This window comes from Theropithecus gelada, chromosome 12 (genome assembly GCF_003255815.1).
Source record: "Theropithecus gelada isolate Dixy chromosome 12, Tgel_1.0, whole genome shotgun sequence".
NCBI lineage: Eukaryota > Metazoa > Chordata > Mammalia > Primates > Cercopithecidae > Theropithecus > Theropithecus gelada.
The window spans coordinates 94890492-94910236 of NC_037680.1; the positions used below are offsets into that span (position 1 = coordinate 94890492).

At 53.7% G+C, this 19745-nt stretch overlaps 2 protein-coding genes across 12 annotated transcripts in view; one reads left to right on the forward strand and one right to left on the reverse strand.

Annotated features, from left to right (window-relative positions):
* The window catches only part of PNKD (PNKD, MBL domain containing), a 77784-nt gene that overhangs the window by 3500 nt on the left and 54539 nt on the right, over nt 1-19745 (forward strand). The gene's annotated exons all lie outside the window — the stretch shown is intronic.
* On the reverse strand, nt 354-18641 carry TMBIM1 (transmembrane BAX inhibitor motif containing 1). Of its 11 annotated transcripts, XM_025404033.1 has the most exons (14): nt 18530-18593; nt 11816-11991; nt 10108-10205; nt 8023-8264; nt 6230-6330; nt 5500-5564; nt 5249-5302; nt 4723-4773; nt 4150-4189; nt 3848-3885; nt 3581-3668; nt 3191-3286; nt 2192-2245; nt 357-1780 (listed from the first exon to the last, which is right to left on the reverse strand). In XM_025404033.1, the coding sequence occupies exons 4-14, from the start codon at nt 8222-8224 to the stop codon at nt 1634-1636; spliced, it is 936 nt and encodes a 311-aa protein (XP_025259818.1). In that variant the 5' UTR covers nt 8225-8264; nt 10108-10205; nt 11816-11991; nt 18530-18593; the 3' UTR covers nt 357-1633. The 11 variants fall into 11 exon arrangements, with proteins under 11 accessions (XP_025259811.1, XP_025259817.1, XP_025259810.1 ...); XM_025404026.1 differs by lacking the exon at nt 10108-10205 and having other exon boundaries at nt 354-1780; nt 18534-18641; XM_025404032.1 differs by lacking the exon at nt 11816-11991 and having other exon boundaries at nt 354-1780; nt 18530-18641.

A 19745-nucleotide genomic window follows, 5' to 3' on the forward strand; every position in this document is an offset into this window, starting at 1 on the left:
TGAACCTGCAGTCCATCCCCTCCTCCATCTGCAAAACTGTAGGTATACATACAGCTCTTTGGGGAAGACAGTTAGCTCTCATGAGCTTTTGGAAAGGGTCCATGGTATAGCAAAGGTCAAGCACTACAGCCAAGAGGTCTCTTCCAGATCCAGTGATCCAGTGTGATAGGGTTGAGCTCTCCCTTTCCCCACCCAACTCCTGAGCCTTCACTAGTCTATTGCATCCATCCATGGGAATTGCTGTGATAGAGTGTATTTAATTACCTTGGAAAAGGTGGGAGAGACCAAGCCAGAATGCAGAAGGAAGAAGTGGATGCTTCGGGCAGAGCCAGACATATTCCTGGAGCCATACAGGGTTTTAACTTCTAGACATAAACTTTATTACATTTATAGTTGTGTCCCTTTGTGTGATATATTTAGGATTAATTACTTAATAGAGAAATCCTAACTATATCCTTAGGCTGATTTGATTTCTGCCCCCACCCGATAGACTGACCCTTGTCCCCCTTCCCCATTCCAGCTCAAGGCACTTAATATTACAAAGAAGGCAGTGGCTGGCTGGAGAGATGGGCCTCAAGTCAGAAATCCCCCAGTGCAACTTAAGACAAACAGAGAGAAGTCACCTTCCTCTTAGGACCGTCCCTGGGTTAGCAGGAGGAAAGAATACAGAAGTCTTCAGTGCCACAGTGGGCTTCAGTCTCTCCCTAACCAGGTGAGGGACCCCCAGGCATTTTCCCTACCCGCACCGAGTCTCTCTTCACCCTGGCTACTTCCTGGCCACACGTATGACTCTGCTCCTTACTTTCTGCTCTGAGCTGCCTGAATACAGGAAGCAAGAGTTCACTCTGACCAGAGATCTCAGAAGCCTGCGAGGAGGCCCCAGCAGCTTTGAAGAATGGGGAGCAGATGGCCATATGTGGCCTGCTCTGTCTTATACCGTCACAAGCCAGGAGCAAGCCCAGGGGAGATGCTGTTCCGTGTTGGCCTGTATAGGTTACTTTGCTCATTCTATTATCTGTCCCCCATCCCTAACCCAGATAAACAATATATATATGTCACTGAAACAAGAAGGGATTGAAGCAAGGAGACCCATAGGCACAGATCTCGTCTACCTTCCTGAGCTAAAAGATGCCAAACCAAAGGAATACAGGATAATGGCCTATGTGTCCAGGACGCCGGGGATAAATCTCTCTGGCTTTGCTGGGGGAAGAAGCAGCTCCAACTGCGTAGCCAAGAAGCCTGTGACAGAGGTGGGAGGGGAACCTCGTGACCTTGAAGTCACTTCTACCTTTCATATTCCCTTCTAGCTATCGAATAGGCTCTTTTCATCTTCCTCCCAACCCCAGCTGTTAGGAAGAATGTGGTGTCATATAGTCGGTGGTGGGGAGAAGACACATCTTCAGCCTAGTCCCTGCCAAGCCCACCAAGAGCAACGGTCAGCCCCTAGCTCCGTCCCCACCAGGTACCCACACATCCATAGCCAGAGAGGCCACCTGTCTCCAGGACAGAAAGGAAACTGGGCATGTTACTCAAGGGGAAGGAAAGGGGCCTGAAGCCCAGACCACAGTCACAAGGCCCAGCCCTCTAGCTTGGAAGGGAGAGCCCAGGGTCAGGTGAAACAGGGGCTTGCTCCTTAATTGCGATCCCCCATCAGCTGCAGCACAAAGGTGAAGATGTAGATGATGTCTGTGTAAATCTGCAGGGCGCCAGTGATGTAGTCCTCCGGGCTGATGGTGTGCTTCCGGTTCCCTAGGACCAGCTGTGTGTCGTAAGCCAGGAACTGCAAGGATAGGGGAGCCAGAAGTGAGAACTCAGGCATCAGTGTCCAGAGCTCATTTTTGGTCAGCAGATTTGTCCTGGGGGCCTATGCGCCACACAGTGCTTAGGGCCACATTAATGCACAGCATAACATATGGGCTCTATGCTGTAGCCGCTCACAGTCTAGCGAAGGAGGCAGACACACCGTTCTCAATGATATGGCTGACTAGTGTTCTAATAGCGGGCAGCGTCAACAAAAGATGGCGAGAGTGCCCACAAAAATCAATGGAACCTCTGGACAGTAGTGGGAGGAATGGCCAGCTATGGCCCCATTCCCTGCCTCCTAGGCAGTCTAAATTCATGCCCCCTTCCCTAGGTTCCTCCCCTCATCCCTTCAGCTCCCCTTCCTAGAGTGGGGCTGGGACTTACTCACCAGGGTGAAACAAATGGCCCCCAGAGCAGCATAGAGCATGTGGAGCCAGTAAACCTGGGGAAGAAGGGGACAGGGAATGGCATTAAAAACCTCAGCAAAGCACAGGCCCACAGGCCTCAGCTTCTCCCAGGATAGTGGCGTGACAGTGGGTAGAACTAGGGAAACTAGCTCTCCATGAAAGGCTACTGCCTTTCCAGATCCTGGAGGAAATTAAGACTGGTGCTATATCCAGCAGAGAAAGCAGAGGCCATCCTGCCATGGCTGTATAAAACCAATCTCCAAAGCCAGTCAAGGTACACAAGTGTCTACTATACTTCTAGAAAAAAGGCAGTTGAATTACAGTTCTAAAGGGGGCAGATCCAGCACCGCCCCCCCAGTCATGGACAGAATTCAATAGACCAGTTCCTACAGCCCAGCCTGGGAGGGGTAGACTAAGGAAGAAGGGAGGCTCCCCAACCCCTCTGGTGAGTATCAGAATCTGGGAGCACCCACAGGACAGCCCACATGACATGCCCACAGGTGGCCATCCACAGAAGGGCAAAGCTGGCCCATGGGCAGGCAGCCCTCGTGTCCCCATCATTCCCCTTCGGCACTGTTCTCCCCCTGCTGAATGGAATAAAGGAAATAATTGAATCCAAAGACCCCCAAGGTCCCTTCCACCCAGGCCCACCATCTCAGTCCTCTGGGTTCCTCTCCCAGTCTGCCTCCTAGAACCTGATTCTCAGCTGCCAGGCAGAATGAATCCACCCCTTCCCCTAGGAGTGCAATGATGCAGCCCAGAGCTTCAGGTGCTCTGGCTCCAAGGCCGCCCATCTCCACATAGAGTCTACCCTCACCCACAAGGATGCTGCCTCCACGTTGGTGCCTTTGCTAGCCAGTCTAGAGGTTTTGGAGGTCAGAGCCCGCCCCGGGGGCTTTTGGGGCCTGCGAGACCATACTATATAGAAAGTCTGCTCTGAACACTGGGTTCACTGACCCCAGCTCTCCTGGGACACTCACGTATTTGAAGTACAGCACAATGCTAGTGACAATCCCAGTCACCATAAGCACAATTCCCAGGACACAGAAGAGGCCTGTGCACGAGGTGAAGTCCACCTGCCAGGAAGGGAGAAGGAGGCACCTGTCAGACAGCTGTGACAACCAGTCCAGCCAGACTGGTCCTGCCAGGGAGTCCCAGTGCTGCCTCCTAGGGGACATGGGAGTGCCCACAACATTCTAAGGACAGAAACAGGACACAGTTTTGTAGGTGCAGATGAGGAGAAGGGGATCAGGTCTCTAGGGAACATCCCTGGTGTACAGGGGTCCGGGCCTGCCCAGGCCTGCTCAAGGGCCAGGCCTGATAAGAAAGGGGAGTCGGGGGGGCCAGGGAAGGGCCCTCCATGCCCTCACCTTGGTCTGAAAGCAGAAGATGGTGACTGAAATGGATACCACCGCAGTGATGATCATTGCAATGATGACGGCTTTGGTTTGGTACATACTGGGGAGAAGTAGGAGTTAGAGACAACAGGCATTAAGCCACATATGAATGACTTCAAAATCACCACCTCCAGAGGGCACCTGCCCAGAATCCACCCATGCATCTGGCTGCCGGCCCAGGAACACCCCACTCCCCACAATACACACTTCCCAGGAGTGGTGCTTTACCCCCGAATGTACCTGGAAATGGTACCTGTCATGAAGCCCATGGCAAAAGTCTGAGGGAAGGAGAGAAACAAGAATGAAACGCTTAAAAAGGAAGGCAGGCAGGGTGCTGGGGGAGTGGCCATGGTGGCCTCTGCCAGAGCTGGGGAACGCCACCAAGTTGGAAAGAGGCAGCCACAGAGGAAATCAGAACAGGCGGCCCAGATAAGGTGGGGGACACAGCCAGGACATCATTCTGCAGTGTGTCCCCATCCCTTCCCTGGGACCAGCCTCCCTCACAGCATCTCCACACCCTCCCGCCACCCTTCTAGACTTACAAAAAGGGTCAGCAAGATGATGTTCCATGGGAAACGGCGTCTGAAGGGAAACAGAAGCCCTGATTAAATGACTCGGGGCCCCTCAGGTGTCAGAGGTTCCTGCAGCAGAAGGAAGTGCTTGGCTCCCGTGCCTGGAGGATTAAGCCGTGACTCCAAGGAGGGAGGCTGGCATGGCCTTTGGCACCTGTTCAGGTGTTCTACACAGGCCAGTGGGACAGACCTGTGCTGTGGTGCCAGAAACGCCTGGACTGGTTTGCAGCTCAGGCTCTTACTGACTGCCTGTGTGACGCGGAGAAAGTTACTCAGCCTCTTTGAGCCTCAGGTTCTTCCTATTTGTTAACTGGTTAAAATGCTACCTGTCTTGCAGGGTTGCTATTAGAGTGACAGCTAGTTAGCTCCTGCACACACATGGTCCTTTGTATACACCTGAACAGTAGCTGCCATCATCCTCCTCCTCATTTCTTGTAAGTTTCCATTCAGCTGCTATAAAGGAATCCTTTTTCTTTCCAAAATACTCGGTCCCCATCCCAACCCCTGTCATCCCTCTCACTGTCTTAAGTCTCTGGGACTCACCTGGGTCCCTGGCAGCAGGCAAGGATCAGGTAGGTGACAACGAAGACAGCACTGGGGAGAAAGAGATGGGGAAGCAGTTCAGGCCCAAACCTGCCCCATCTGGCAGCACACACCAGGCCAGTGAGTCGGGGCCCAAACAGCTGTTTGGAAGTCTGAGGGAAAGCAACACAACAGGAAGCAAGAACAAGATTACCCCCAGCCAGGGTCACTGAGATGCTCTGAAGCACCAGGCTCTGGCCAGGAAGGAGGTCTGGGGAGGCTGCAGTTGACGGGCTGAGAGGACATGGGGGCTGCAGCACAGCGTGCATGCCACCACCAGCAGGTCCCACTCTTGCTCTCTTGACTTCTGGCGGTCTGTTACTCATCTGGGCACACACACCCACACCCTCTGGCATGGGAAACTGGCACCAACTTGGGGGCCCTCCCAAAAAGTATTTTGATCCTGCCCTGAGCAAAGCTGGTCACCTAGAAACAGAAGCCTGCAACCCCTGCCTCCCTGCCCGACCACAGAGGAGCACACACTCACTAGGACACGTAGTAGACAGCCACATTTCTCCTCACAAAGGCGCTGACAGGTTCCCTGTGGGGCAGGGGAGGACAGGAGGAGTCACCCTGAGGCTTGTCTGCCCCACCCAGGCCTGCCAGGCAGCCCTGGCTCCACCTTCTCTAATTGCCCATGGTCACCCTGAGAGCAGGGCCCACGGCCACCCATACTCCCAGCAGGTGACCCTGAACCCCCAGGGCGGCAGGAGTGGGTGGCAAGGCCTAGAGACTTACACAAAGGTGAAGATAGCAATGATGGCCACGGTGATGAGCAGCTGCACGGAGATGATGGAGTAAACCTGGATACAGACGGCCGGGCATGGGTCACCATCTGGCACCCCTGGCCTCCCCCAGGAAGCTGCCAGCCCCCAATCCTTTCCTCCCACTCAAGAACCCTTCCTAGCTGCAGCCTGGCCCAGAGGCGACCCCAGTGAGATGCCTGGCTCAGAGGCTATGTGTCCTCAGCCACCCTCCCATGCTCCCTGCCATCTCCCCTCCTGTCCAACACCAGCCTCGGTGACTACTGACTTGCCCTGCCTGGCCACCATGCTCTACCAGTACAGCCTTTGCACACCCAGCAGCTCAGTCTGCACGTTCTGTGCAGCTATGAGATAGAAAGGGTGGGTTACAAGCAAGTAGGATCATTTCTGGCTCCAAGCTGCCTATAGTCTAAGGGGAGAAAGATGTCTGGGGAAGGTGGGCACTGTGGCAGAGCCCACCTAGGAGATTCTCCCAGACTGAATGTGTCCTCCCAAAACATGGTCAAGAAGAGAGGTGCAAAAACAGGGGGAACCTTGGGGTTAGAGAAGCCAGGTGCCCCTCTGAGAAGCAGACAAGGCTAGAGAAGACAGGCAGCCAGCGTATTTCATGGAATTGGTGCCATGGAGCTACTGTGGCCTACCCACTCCCCATTCCCACAGCCTGAAGGGCCCCAGGTACACCCACCTCCCAGTGCGTATCTTACCTTTCGGATAAAAGTGTGTCGCACTTTCCGGTCATCCCACTCTCCAGGCCCGAAGCTATCACTCACCGCTCTCTCCTCCCCATCATAGCCATGGCCTGGGCCTAGGGACAGATGACACTTGACCAGCTAGGGACCTGAGATATGTGGCCTCAATCCCAAAGCCTCCCTGACACTCTCAAAGTCTCAGGTATCTCCAGCCAAAAGACAAGTGTTATAACAGGAACTCTTCTCCCAAGCTGGGGTCCTCTAGACACCCTCAGAGTGACCCAGAGCTGGCCTGTCACAAGGGGGTTTAGGTGGGAAATGTTCCTCGCATGCATCTGTAGAGAGTTTCTGTGTGCCCAGCCCACACCACTAGGGGTTCACTGCGGGGTCATAATGTAGTGAGGAAGCCAGGCAGGAGCATGTGCGGGCATCCACTGGGGCAGCCAGCCAGGGCAGAACAGGGGACATGGACAGAGGGTCGGAGAAAAAGAAGGCGGCAGAGTGCAGTTTGTGCAGCAGCAGGGATGGAGCTGAAGACGGGGATCTGCATCAGCCTCACAGAGGCAGGTGTGCAGAGGGTGTGCGTGACTGTGCAAGACCCATGCGCAGATCCGCACGAGCGCACATGTCCAGGTGAGAGCTGGCTGACAGCCCTCTGGGGTTCAAAGACGCTGCAGGGCTGCAAACATTCCCTGGATGCCTGAATGCCTCTTTTTTGAGATGGAGTTTCGGTCTTGTTGCCCAAACTGGAGTACAATGGCATGATCTCGGCTCACTGCAACCTCTGCCTCCCGGGTTCAAGTGATTCTTATGTCTCAGCCTCCCGAGTAGCTGGGATTACAGGCATGTGCCACCACACCCGGCTAATTTTTTGTATTTTTGGTAGAGACAGGGTTTCACCATGTTGGCCAGGCTGGTCTTGAACTCGTGATCCGCCCACCTCAGCCTCCCAAAGTGTTGAGATTACAGGCGTGAGCTACTGCACCCAGCCTCTTTTTTTTTTTTTTTTTTTTGAGACAGAGTCTCGCTCTGTTGCTCAGACTGAAGTGCAGTGGTGCAATCCTGGGTTCAAGCGATTCTGCTCCCTCAGCCTCCCAAGTAGCTGGGATTACAGGTGCACGCCACCACACTCAGCTAAAGTAGCTGGGATTACAGGTGCACGCCACCACACTCAGCTAAGTTTTTGTATTTTTAGTAGAGATGGGGTTTTGTCATGCTGGTCTGGCTGGTCTCAAACTCCTGACCTCAGGTGATCCGCTCACCTCAGCCTCCCAAAGTGCTGGGATTACAGGCGTGAGCCACCACGCCCAGCCCCACCTCATTTCTGACTGAACACAGCATGTCCCTGCCATGATATTTACCAAACTTGGCTCCAAATGTCTTTTGCAAAAGTCAGATTTCACTTTAAAGGATGAGAAAAGTGGTTCAGGTTCCCAAAGGAGTTCCTAAGGAAGGCATCAGGTTTGGGAGATGGCAGCAGTTTGTTGGGAAACAGAGCCGGTGCCCTGAGGTAACCCCTCAGGAGTCATTACTTGACCCAGCCCCATTCTCCTGTGGTGTATACTTGTTCTGGGACATGCCTCGTGGGTCTCCTTGAACAAAGGGGCCAGCAAGTGGCTGGGGGCCAGTTGCTGAGAGAAAAAGTGGAGGGTAACAAAGACAAGAAACAGAGGGAGAGATCTCAACAGAGAAGATGAGAAAAGGGATTTAAAGGGAACCAAAAGAGAAAGGGGACAGGAGGTGGTGGCCTCATCTGCTCCAAGTGCTGTCCCTCCCACCCACCCTCCATCTGCCCTTCCAGGACTCACCGTAGTTCATGGGCATCGGGTGGATGGGGGGCATGGGCTGTGGGTAGCCAGCAGGGTGACCGTAGCCAGGCTGCGGGTAGCCAGGGTAGGCAGGATACCCTCCTGGCAGGACGGATGGCTGCCCATAGCCCCCAGGAGGTGGAGGGCCTGGGTATAGGGGGTTGCGGTCCTCATATGGTGGTGGGGCGCTGGGGTTGGACATGGCCGCTCACAGGCTGAAGGGGAACCCCAGCTGCTGGGACCTGAAATGGAAGAGGAGAAAAGCAATCATGAATACCCAGGCCCAGCTCACTCAGCCTCGTGGCTCCACTTCCAGCCTTATCCAGGTTGCCTCTGTGGAGAGGAACACCTCCTATTTTCTCTTTAGAGGGCAGTGTGTCATTTGCTGTCCACAGGCCGCCTCCCCACCAGCTGGGCTCCTGTCCCTCCTGCCTCTGCGCCTGCTTTTTGTCTACGGGCCTCTCACTGTGCGGCTCCCCAGCCATAGGAAAGCAGGAGGAAGGATTCACTGAGGAGACAGGGAACCAGGGAGCCTGGGAACTCCCTGTTCTCATTTAAGAAAACCTTCCAGTGTTGGTGGCTTGATGGCAGAACCAGCGAAGAAGCCAGATGGCCCAGGCACAGCCTCCTGGCAACTCACAGGTCCAGCTGGGACCCTCTGAAAGGGTCAGCTCTGCCCCTGCCACAGCTGCCACAGGCATGCCAGGCCTGGAAGCCAGAGCTGGGTTGCAGCCAAGGCTCGAAGTGGAGAGCCAGGGGGAGAAGTGGAGGAAAACAAGCTAGCCCCAGCGCCAGAGCTGCCAGGCCCCAAGGGGGAAGGGATCCAGGGACCCGGGGGCCAGTGGCAGGCTGAGTCAGGAAGCCTGAGAAGCAGGGGTGGGTAGTACAGGGGCTGGGGGTGGGGAGGCTGTGCCAAAGGGACAGCCTGAGACAGGACTTTCTGGTTCCTTCAAATAACAGCAGTGGCGTGTCAGAAAGGCATGTGGCAGCCTGCGACCATGGCTGCTCTCTGGCCTTGCTAGGGAGGAGAGAGTGAGTGCAGGGCCCCTCGGCCCCCCGGAGGGGGAGACAGATGTTCTGAATCCCAGGCTCTCTGTGAGTTCCACCTGTTTTCCAGGTGCAGTGCTAGCAGGGAGGAGAAAGAGCTGAGGAGTCAGGCCACAAGGTCAAGGGAATGCCTTCCCTGCAGCAGGAAGAGTCCCACAGCCAGGGGAGAGCCAAGGAACCAAGGGGAGGGAACCCCAAAATGGAGCTGGAAGGGACCTCGAGGCCATAAGCTCCAAATGCTCACTTCAGATGACAGAATGCAGGCCCTTAACAGGGAAGTGATTCCCCAGGACCCCAGAACTCGCAGGTCAGTGGCATAACCAGGACGGAGGCCTTCCAGATCCTGGGTCCAGGTCCTTTATGTCATGGGGTGCTCTTATGCCTCCTCTGCCAGTTACTGTCCTCTGGGCCTGGTGGTCCCCTCTGAGGTAGCGGAGATGCAGGCTTAGGAAGAGCTAAGGAGGCCCCTAGAGGGCCCCTGCATCCCCAGTAAGGACAAGCCCTGGCAGTCCGGGCTTGACAGGGCCACCACCTCTTCTAGAGCATCTACAGGGGGCTTTAGGATCCCCAAGGAGGACACCCCCAGATGCAGGTCAGCAGACACCAGAGGCTCTCAGAGGCTCTGCTGGAAGCAACAGAGACCAGCATCTCTTTTTAGGGCACGCTGCACAGTTCAGGGATCAGATAAAGGACTGTCTTAACTCTTCTCTCTTAAGACCACTGGGATAATTCAGAGACAGGAAAGTGGCAGGGAGGGTTGAGGAGGGGGAATTGAACAAAGTCCAGGTCTCTAAGTGGGTTATTTTGAGGAAAGCTGTTCTCCATCTCCCCAGAGGGGCTGGGATAGAACCAGGGCAAGAATGTCAGGTCAGAAATACAAAGCTGGCCTGGTGCAGTGGCTCACGCCTGTAATCCCAGCACTTTGGAAGGCTGAAGTGGGCAGATCATGAGGTCAGGAGTTCGAGACCAGCCTGGCCAACATAGTGAAACCCTGCTCTACTAAAAATGCAAAAATTAGCCAGGCATGGTGGCGTGTACCTGTAGTCCCAGTTACTCAGGAGGCTGAGGCAGGAGAATCACTTGAACCCGGGAGGCAGAGATTGTGGTGAGCTGAGATCACGCCACTGTACTCCAGCCTGGGCAACAGAGCAAGACTCCATCTCAAAAAAAAAAAAAAAAAAAAGGCACTGGCCGGAAAGGCTCCGTGGGCAGAAACCCCAACCATGATGTCACCATGACGTGTCCCAGCACCTCCTCAGGGTGCACCGCTGTGAAATGAGGTGGGGGCCACACGACCTCTAAGCCCACTGCCCCCTCTAACAACAGACTATGATCCTGGGAACTCCGCTCTGCAGGGCCTGACCTTTGCTTGGCCAGAGAGCTGCCCCTGCTCCCTCCTCTGAGCCAAGCAGGGCAAACAGGTAACTTTCCAGACCAAGTGGCTGTGGCAGCCACCGGGTGAAAGGTGACTCAGAGAGAAGGGTCAGCCTCCCATGGGCCGCCAGGACTCCAAGGTTCTGGCGCAGCTCAGAGGGTGCTGACTCAGAGCCTCACTCTTGCCTCCCTTGCCCCTCCCTTCAGGCTTTTGGTTTCAAAAGCATGTGCTAGTAGGCCTGCCTGCACACAGCAGTTTCCAGGCCAGTCCTCCGGGCACCTCAGCCACCAGCCCATCCACACCAGAAACTGCCATGACCACTTCAATTCACTATGCCTCAGTTTCTTCACCTGGAAAATGGGTCTCACACTAGTAATAGTACCCTCCACGGGGCTGCTATAAAAATTAAGTGAGAAAATACACATAGCAGGCCTGGCACAGTGGCTCACGCCTGTAATCTCAACACTTTGAGAGGCCGAGGCAGGTGGATCACCTGAGATCAGGAGTTCGAGACCAGCCTGGCCAAATGGTGAAACCCCATCTCTACTAAAAATATAAAAATTAGCTGGGCATGGCAGCAGGCGCCTAGAATCCCAGTTACTTGGGAGGCTGAGGCAGAAGAATCACTTCAACCGGGGAGGCGGAGGTTGCAGTGAGCCAAGATCGCGCCACTGCACTCCAGCCTGGGTGACAGAGCGAGACTCCATCTCGAAGAAAAGAAAAAAGAAAATACACATAGAGTGTTTAGAATGAAACCCGACCCCTGATCAACGAGGATAAAGGTTGGTTATTTTCATTAAATCTTTACAACAGTCCAGCAAGTTAATACTGTTATTATTATTCCCATTTACAAGTGAAGAGATCGAGGCACAGAAGAATTAAATCACTTGGCCAGGATAACCAAGCTAAAGTGTGATGAAGTCAAAATGAGCCCCAAGACTGACTCCCAAGCGCCTGGTCTTAATCCCTCCCCCGAAAACACCCTGTCTAGCCAACCTTCTCATCCCTTCTGCCATAGCTTCCATCTAAAACCCTCTCATGACAACAGGAGGCTGACGCAAGTGGAAGCCAAACTACTCAGGCCCTCCACATCACCATGGGGCTAACACTCTGGCCAATGGCCCTGGGTGAAGAGGGTGGCCCAGGCATGGAGATACATAAAGGTCAGAGCTGAAAAGAAACTCACCCAAGGCCAGCCAACCCCTCACTTTACTAACTAGACAGCCATAGCACAGGGACCTGTCCTTGGTTACCAAGCTGGTCCTGGGGACAGGACGATATCCTAGCTGTCTGCATAGAGACCTGGGCACAGGAGAGGAAACCCCAGCATTAATGCTAGCTAGGGGAGTTGCTAAACTCAGCCACACTCACCTCTGAGCAGTGCCAAGAACACTGTCAGACTGGCAAGAGCCTCCGGGGCCCATGGCTGCCAGGTCTGGCAGCCTTAGAGCCTGCTCTTGGGCTCCTGCCCAGCCTCCATAAGGGCCCTGGGCACTTCCACATCATCGAGGCCTCCGCTAGGGATGAGGTGTGGGGCTGGCATCTGCCTAGGTAGCAGCAAAGGGGGAAAGGGTCAGTGTTTACTTTCGTAGCTATGTCTAAGGGTAGAGACTGGAGAATGGAGGGGAACGGAAGGAGGGAGAAGGGGAGAGAGATCACGAGATTGACCGAGAGTGAGGATGATACCCAAAGACTAGAAATCAGATCTTCCGGGTTCTGCCAGCAGCTGCTAGAGGGGCTCACAGTCTGCAGGGGCTAAAAAGGAATTTTAAGGTTCCCACTGGAAGCCTGAATTTTCCCAAAATACAGTAGGCATTCACCTTCTGCTTGTTTTTGTTTTTTGTTTTTTTGGTAGAAACAGGATTTCACCATGTTGGCCAGGCTGGCAAACTCCCGGCCTCAAGTTAGCCACCCACCGAAACCTCCCAAAGTGCTGGGATTACAGGCGTGAGCCACCGCGTCTGGCCCACCTTCTGCTTGAAGGAACTCCAGCAACGTGGAGCAAGCCCCTTGGCTGCAGACAGCTCCAATCATTAGAACATTCTTCCTCGCCTCACAATGCCTGGTATCAAGGCATTCAGACTGTGCCCTATCCTTGCCCGTTATAGATCTAAGTGTGCTCCTCTTTCAGGGCCACAGTCCCCCATTAGGAAGGAACCAGAGCCCCCGCTTTCTACCACAGCAGTGGCACAAGTGGGTGAGCTCAGACAGCAGGACTTGCTGGGTGTCACGGTTTTCAGATGCAGAGGTGGAAGCACATCCTCCCCTGGAGCCCTCTCAGTGTGGTAACCCTGCTGTTGGCCTACTGAGGCCCCGGCTGGGGCTCTCCTGGGGGTATCTGAAGGGTTAAGGCTCCAGAATCTGCAGAGGAGGCCTGAGCTACTGGGGTTACAGCAAGAGGAAAGTGTGTGTACTGGACAGAGGGATGGAAAGGAGCAGCTGACTGGTCCAGGCAGCCTGCCCTCCTCCCTGCCAGGGACGGATGCCCAGAGTGGAAAGAATAGCTCAGAATGCGCATCTCAGGAAACCCCACCCAGCAGGCGCAGGAGCACAGCCCGGATCTGTCGGTTTGTTCCCCTCCCTTTTCCTTTATCTGCCCCCACAAGAAAACACTTGATCCTCCTACCCCAGGGCACAGCTGACCTCATAGCCACGAGAGCAGATGAGTAAAAAGATATACCCAGGAGCGCGTTTGGGCAACTCACCAGGCCTGATTCTGCACCAAGGGGGCCCAGAATCAACTAAATATCCTTCCATCAGCCTGAACTTTGGGATTAAGAGGATGAAGCCACAGGGATCTAAACACTAAAATATCAGAGCTGGCTTAGACTTTGGATCTCAGCTGGTCATCTGACAGACAAGGAAACCCCAGAGCCAAGAAAGTTCCTTCTCCACCCCAGAACAGCCCTCTTGGTCATAGGTTTGGAACGCCCCTTCCCAGCCCTGCCCACTCTCTCAGTGACAGACACCACCACACACCCTCTCCCAAGGAGGAGCTAGAACAAGCTACCATTCTCTCAGTTCTCTAGTGACCTCTCAGCTCAGAAACAGTTAAGACCAGGCCGGGCGCAGTGGCTCACGTCTGTAATCCCAGCACTTTGGGAGGCTGAGGCAGGTGGATCATGAGGTCAGGAGATCAAGACCATCGTGGCTAACATGGTCAAACCCCATCTCTACCAAAAAATACAAAAAATTAGCTTGGCGTGGTAGCGCACACCTGAAGTCCCAGCTACTAGGGAGGCTGAGGCAGGGGGATCGCTTGAACCAGAGAGGCAGAGGTTGCAGTGAGCCAAGAACACGCCATTGCACTCCAGCCTGGGCAACAAGAGTGAAACTCCGTCTCAAAAAAAAAAAAAAAAAGACTGCCAGCCCTCGACTTCTGGCCCCCAACTCGAGGCCACCCCTCCCAGCCCCCTCTCTAGCCAGGGTGGCCTCTGTCTGAACCCATGGAGACCGAGGGGTGGCTCTAAGCTACCAGGAGGGAGAGGCTGTCCTGGGGATCACTAGAGGACCCAGGCACCGCAGCTCCGCCACCCTTGTCTGGAGTAGAATCCTGTGATCAGAGTGGTAATCTCAGGTTACCCCACCCAAGTCAGGATGGCCTGGGAGTACAGATAAGGGAAGAGGAAGCCATTAGCAAACTGATGCTGAAATACTTGTGAGCGCAGTCCTTGTTCACCTCCTTCTTTGTTTCATCATCTCCTGTCTTTTCATTGAACTTCAAGATTAGGAGGGGAAAGAGATAGAAAAACGAAACTGATAACTAACCCCAATAAAGAACTAGGGAAGGCATGGTGGCTCACGCCTGTAATCCCAGCACTTTGGGAGGCCAAGGTGGGTGGATCACGAGGTCAGGAGATCAAGACCACCCTGGCTAACACGGTGAAACCCCGTCTCTACTAAAAATACAAAAACTTAGCTGGGTGTGGTGGCAGGCACCTGTAGTCCCAGCTACTCGGGAGGCTGAGGCAGGAGAATGGAGTGAACTCGGGAGGCGGAGCTTGCAGTGAGTCAAGATGGCGCCACTGCACTCCAGCCTGGGCGACACAGCAAGACTCCATCTCAAAAAATAAATAAATAAAATAGCTAGGGAAGGAAGGCAACCACTTAGAGTAGTTGAACTACTTCCAGTACTTACTACACAACTAAGGAAGTCCAGGTTGAATATCCCTCATTTCCAAAATCCAAAATACTCCACAATCTGAAACTTTTTGACCACCAAGATGACACTCAAAGGAATGCTCACTGGAGCATTTCTCATTTCAGATTTTCAGATTAGGGATGCTCAACCAGTAAGTATAATATACATAGCCCCAAATCTGAAAAAATCCAAAATCCATGTGCTGCTGCCACTGTAGATGTCTGCCCCCATGGGTATCGTGCCTATATGCTGGAGTAGGAGAGTAAAGTGTTTTCTTGGGGGTGGAAGGGAGTTGGGGTGGGTAAAGGAAAAGGGAAGGAAGGAAATTGTCAAAATGGTCCCCATTTTGGATAAGGGATACTCAACCTATAATAACTAAGGCACATCTGATCCTTGCAACAGTGCTGTGAGGTATTCTTACCCCCATCCCACTCTATAGATGAGAAAACTGAAATTCAGAGAAGAAAAGATCTAGGGTCCCACAGCAGGCAAACAGCAGAGATGAGTTTAAGCCCAGGTCTCATGCCTGATTTAAAATTCAGCCTCTTTGCTTTTATATCAGGCAGGAGTAGAAGCCCCTGAGGCACCTGTAGCAGGCACCTGCATGAATAGGCAGCACCCAGGGTGGGGGCCAGGCAGCAAAGATCAAAACGATAGGAGCTGAGCAAGCTATTGCTGCTACCATTATTTCTTTCCCCTGCAGAAAGTTGATCTGAAGCCTGGGACCTGGGCTAGGAGGCAGGGACCCGAGTTCTTGTCCTGGCTTTGGGACTGACTCCACTGTGAGAGCCACATCTCTAGACCAACTTTTAACATCAGTAAGACAATTCCCCTCAACTGAAAGAATGGCCGGGCATGGTGGCTCATGCCTGTAATCCCAGCACTTTGGGAGGCCAAGCCAGGTGGATCACTTGAGGTCAGGTGTTCGAGACCAACATGGTGAAACGCTGTCTCTGCTAAAAATACAAAAATTAGCCGGGCATGGTGGCACGTGCCTGTAATCCCAGCTTCTGGGGAGGCTGAGGCAGGAGAATCGCTTGAACCTGGGACATGGGAGACGTAGGTTGCAGTGAGCCAACACCATGCCACTGCACTCCAGCCTGTACGACAGAAAAAAAAAAAAAAAACCTGAAAGATCAAAGTCCACTCTGCCAGTTTCTGATTCCGAATGAATAGCCTAACAGAAGGCTTCAGGGCAGAATGGCATGGCTCCCCAAGAACCTACACTGGGGGGTCACTACGGATGTGCAACCGTTTGAGAGGACACCTTCAGAAGCAGAAGGACATGGCATGTTCTCAGGATGGGGCTGTCCATACCCTCCCAAACTGTACCCATAATGCTGTCTGGACCCTATGACCAGCTCTTCCTGGGTGATCAGTTACCCCCAGGCTAAACATTATAACGCTCTAGAAAAGAAAGAGTAGGAGGCAGGAAGTCCACTGACCTGGGTTCATGAACTAGCCGCAGGAATCCAGGCAAATGACATCCCCTGGCCTCCTTTTATCCCTAAATCAGCCCATGTGGGGGAAAGGAGTAGGGACTTGTTTATGGGAGCCAGAGAGTGGAGAAACAGAATCACCTAGCCAGGCACTTCCCCGACTGTTCTAAAGAACACGCCCCAGGAGACGTTAATGGATGAGTACTGGAAACAGATGACGCTTGAGAAACAATCCACGCCCCCTTCTTGGAAATTCACAATGGCATATTCAGCCCCTGAGAAGGCCTGCCATAAGCAACCCTGTTCAGCTTTGTTTAACCCAGTGTTCCTTCAAACTTCCTTAAGCCTGAACCACTTTTATCGAGGCAAACCTATTAACATTCTGTGGGATGCTGATCCAGGCCACCTTTGTATTATAGACACCCAACCCTGAGAATCATTCATAACCTAACTCCTTCTCTCTTAAAACCTTTGTGCGTCCACCTAGCTGCCCCTCAGAGCAGTCACATGAAGTACTATACATGCCCTCTCACTTTCAGGGGGTCAGCCCAGTGCCAGGATCCCTGGTGAGGGTCCTCCCCTTCCCCCATTCCACACAGCTGCTATCCCACCATGGGATTTACTGCCAAGGGCTGGGGGACATATCCAGCTAGCACAGAACCAGGAAACGGGCACCCCTAACCTCACCTCTGTGCAACGGAGCAAAGCACAAATCATTACATACAAAAGTGGGGGCCCGTTATTATCTCCCTCCCACCAATGGAGGTACCTGCCACTGTGGCCTGTGGACTTCTGGGTATCATTTCTACTTCAAAACAAGACACAGGTTTTGGCCTAGAATCCCAGAATCTTAGGGTTGGAAGATTCTGTCAAGGTCATCCCTTCCAGTGTCCCCAACAGAATAGGTCCAGAAGGCCCATGTCATGGTCAGCCATGTCGTTAGCAGAACTTCTTCCCAGAGAAGTGTATAAGCTTCCACTCTCTGGTCCTCCCAGTTCAGCCCTCTGAAAACACGCAAGTATGTGTGTTTCCCTTCTCTGTGGCTTCTGCTGTTTCTGAAGGGCCCAGGGTGAGGCCTGCGGTCGGAGGTGCTCTGAGGTAGACAGCGTCTGGCTGAGGCACCCATTCCCAGGGGAGGAGGCTGAGCCCAGGTGGCTATTACCCCAGCTGATGACATGAGGCTCTCCCAACACTTACAGGATAACCCATCATTACCTCTCTGATGTGCTCATTTTTACAAGTGAGGCCTTGAGGTCATAGCACAGGAAGACAGGGCCCCTGACACTGTGGTCCTGCCTCTTCCATTTAAGCTATAAACTGGTTCTCTGGATCCTCAAGACTGGAGAGACAGAGAGAGGAGGCAGGTGAGGAGGAAGTATGGCTCCCCCTTTGTGCCAACAAAGCAGCCCCAGGAGGCACCTGGCTCCCCTGCCACCGCTGGCCAGCCCAAAGGCGCCAGCTTGGAAACCAAAGCTCACCGATGAGATGAATATTTCAGAGCCCAGAGAACTGGACACCTGAGGGTCCTTCCATGACATCTGGCTCTGACCTGCGTTCCCAGGCCTACTTATCCCATGTCCAGGGTGCTCAGGTAGAACCCCAAACTCCTGGGTACCACGCAGAGGCCACAGAGGAGTGAGAGGAGATGGAGACCCCACAGGACAAGAATTGGTGCTGACCCCACAAGGTCAGGGCCTGGCCTCCCAGCAGCCTCCCTCTGCTTCCTCCCACTGGTCCCTGGCTCCTGCCCCAGCCTCTCCACTTGCTTTCCCTTTTCTCCTTTCCCTGTTTTGTTTTCACTCTGACCCAAAGAAGTCACGAGGGGGATGTTACTTCCCTGTAGCTCTGTGAACCCAGCCGGGAAACAGTAGCTGGACGTGGGACTGGCAGAGGGCAAAGTCATGGTGACAGAGGTGGCCACTTCTCCATGTCAAACACTTGAGCTGCTCATTGGCTTCTGCCCCAGCTGCAAGCTAGGACCTCCCTTCTCCACCCCTTAAATATTCACCTGTCTACATTAAGACTGGCCCCAGCGCGTGCGGGGGCAACCTGGGGTCCGTGCCAGGCCCTGGCTGTCTCCCCTCCCTCTTCCCTCTTCTCACCAGCTGAGGGCCATGAAAGCCCTCATCCCACACAGCTGGCCACTCGGGCTGCCATGGTGGACAGGCCCTGCGACAGAGAGGCCACTCGTGCCCGAAAGAGGGGACACGAGGACACCCCCAGACCCTGGCTCCGCTCACCAGTGCCCACAACACGCTGCTGGGCTCCCAAGGCTAACCAGGTTCCACAGACCGGGCCGCCCACCCGCGCGCCCAGGAAGAGCGAAACACCAAGGGCCAGGCGGAGAGATCCCCATTCTGGAACGGGCTCCTTGGGCCCAGGAGCGGGCAAGCCGGAAGCGGGCTCCGAAAAGTTTAGGCGCCCCGGCGCGTGGCCGCCCCAGCCCTGGCCCAGTCCCCACCGCCCACAGTCCCCAACGGCGCCGGCCCAGGCCCCCTGGCTTGCCTGCGCCGTTCCCGACGGTGCGTTCCTGGCCTCCGAGTGTTGCAAGTCCTCCCGGGCGGGGCAGGACTGGGCTCCGCTGGGGCTCCGCGCCCCGCCCCGTCGCTCGGGCCTCGTGGGGCGGGGCCTCGGGGCGCCGCCAGGGGGCGCAGGGGTCTGTCCCGGGCGCGCGCATCTCTCAGAGCCCCGACGACGCCTCACTAATAACACGGGGGTATTTTCGGATTTAAAGGCAATGCATGATATTGATGGGAAGCTAGAAAAGAAACAGAAATGCAGGGAAGAAAGTAACTTCTCTCCACCCCTCCTAGTTCCTAGGGGGAAGCGTTCGCTTTGGGGCCTTCTTTGGCTATTACATTTCTGTATGTATTTTGTTTATCTACTGTGGGGTATGTTGTATGATGTTGCGTTTACTGCCCTTCTTTTTACTTAATATTTTATCATGAACATTTTTCTTCTCACTAAATAGTCTTCAAAAGCACAATCTTAATGCCGTAAAGTATTCCATTGCATGACTATGCAGATTAAATTAATTTCCTACTGGAGGCCATTTGTTTCCCATTTTTACATTAGAAATAAATCAGTAATTAAAATCCTTGATAATTCTGTGCTTTTGAGATAAATGCACTTTTCGAGTTTAAAACTGCAAACATGCAAACCTAGAGATGGAACTTAGAATCTCTGTTAAGAATTACTCAACCAGGAAAGCAGGTGTTTTCCCGGAGTCAGAATTCAGAAGTCCTGCATTGAGATGTCGATTACTACTGTTAGGTAGGTCTTAACCCTCAACCCAGTGAAGAATGCAGTAGCAAAGGAGGAAAGAGTTTCGGGGAAGTTCTGAAATATTACTGGAGCCTGGACATGGTGACTTACGTCTGTGATCCTAGCACTTTTGGGAGGCCAAGGCCAGAGGATGGCTTGAGCCCAGAAGTTGGAGACCTAGCCTTGGCAACATAGAGAGACCTTGTCTCAATTGAAAAAGAAAGAAACATTACCGAGGCTTGCCTGAGTTTCCGTGGTTCCAAAGTCCATGTTCTTTCCGTGACACCAAGGCTACCAGTAGTTGACCAACTCTGTTTAAAGTGCTTATCTTGTGTTAATAGCTACAGGTCAGCACCACACAACACCACCACTGAATGTCTTTTTTTTCTCAGGCTGGAGTGCAGTAGTGCCATCTCGGCTCACTGCATCCTCCTCCTCCTGGTTTCAAGTGATTCTC

Coding starts and splice junctions, on each gene's coding strand:
- TMBIM1 (XM_025404026.1), bottom strand. CDS start 8,224: ATGTCCAACCCCAGCGCCCCACCACCATATGAGGACCGCAACCCCCTA. Junction 4,774..5,248: donor GCTGTCTACTACGTGTCCTA/GTGAGTGTGTGC, acceptor CTTTCTCCCCAG/TGCTGTCTTCGTTGTCACCT. Junction 3,669..3,847: donor ATGACAGGTACCATTTCCAG/GTACATTCGGGG, acceptor ACTTCTCCCCAG/TATGTACCAAACCAAAGCCG.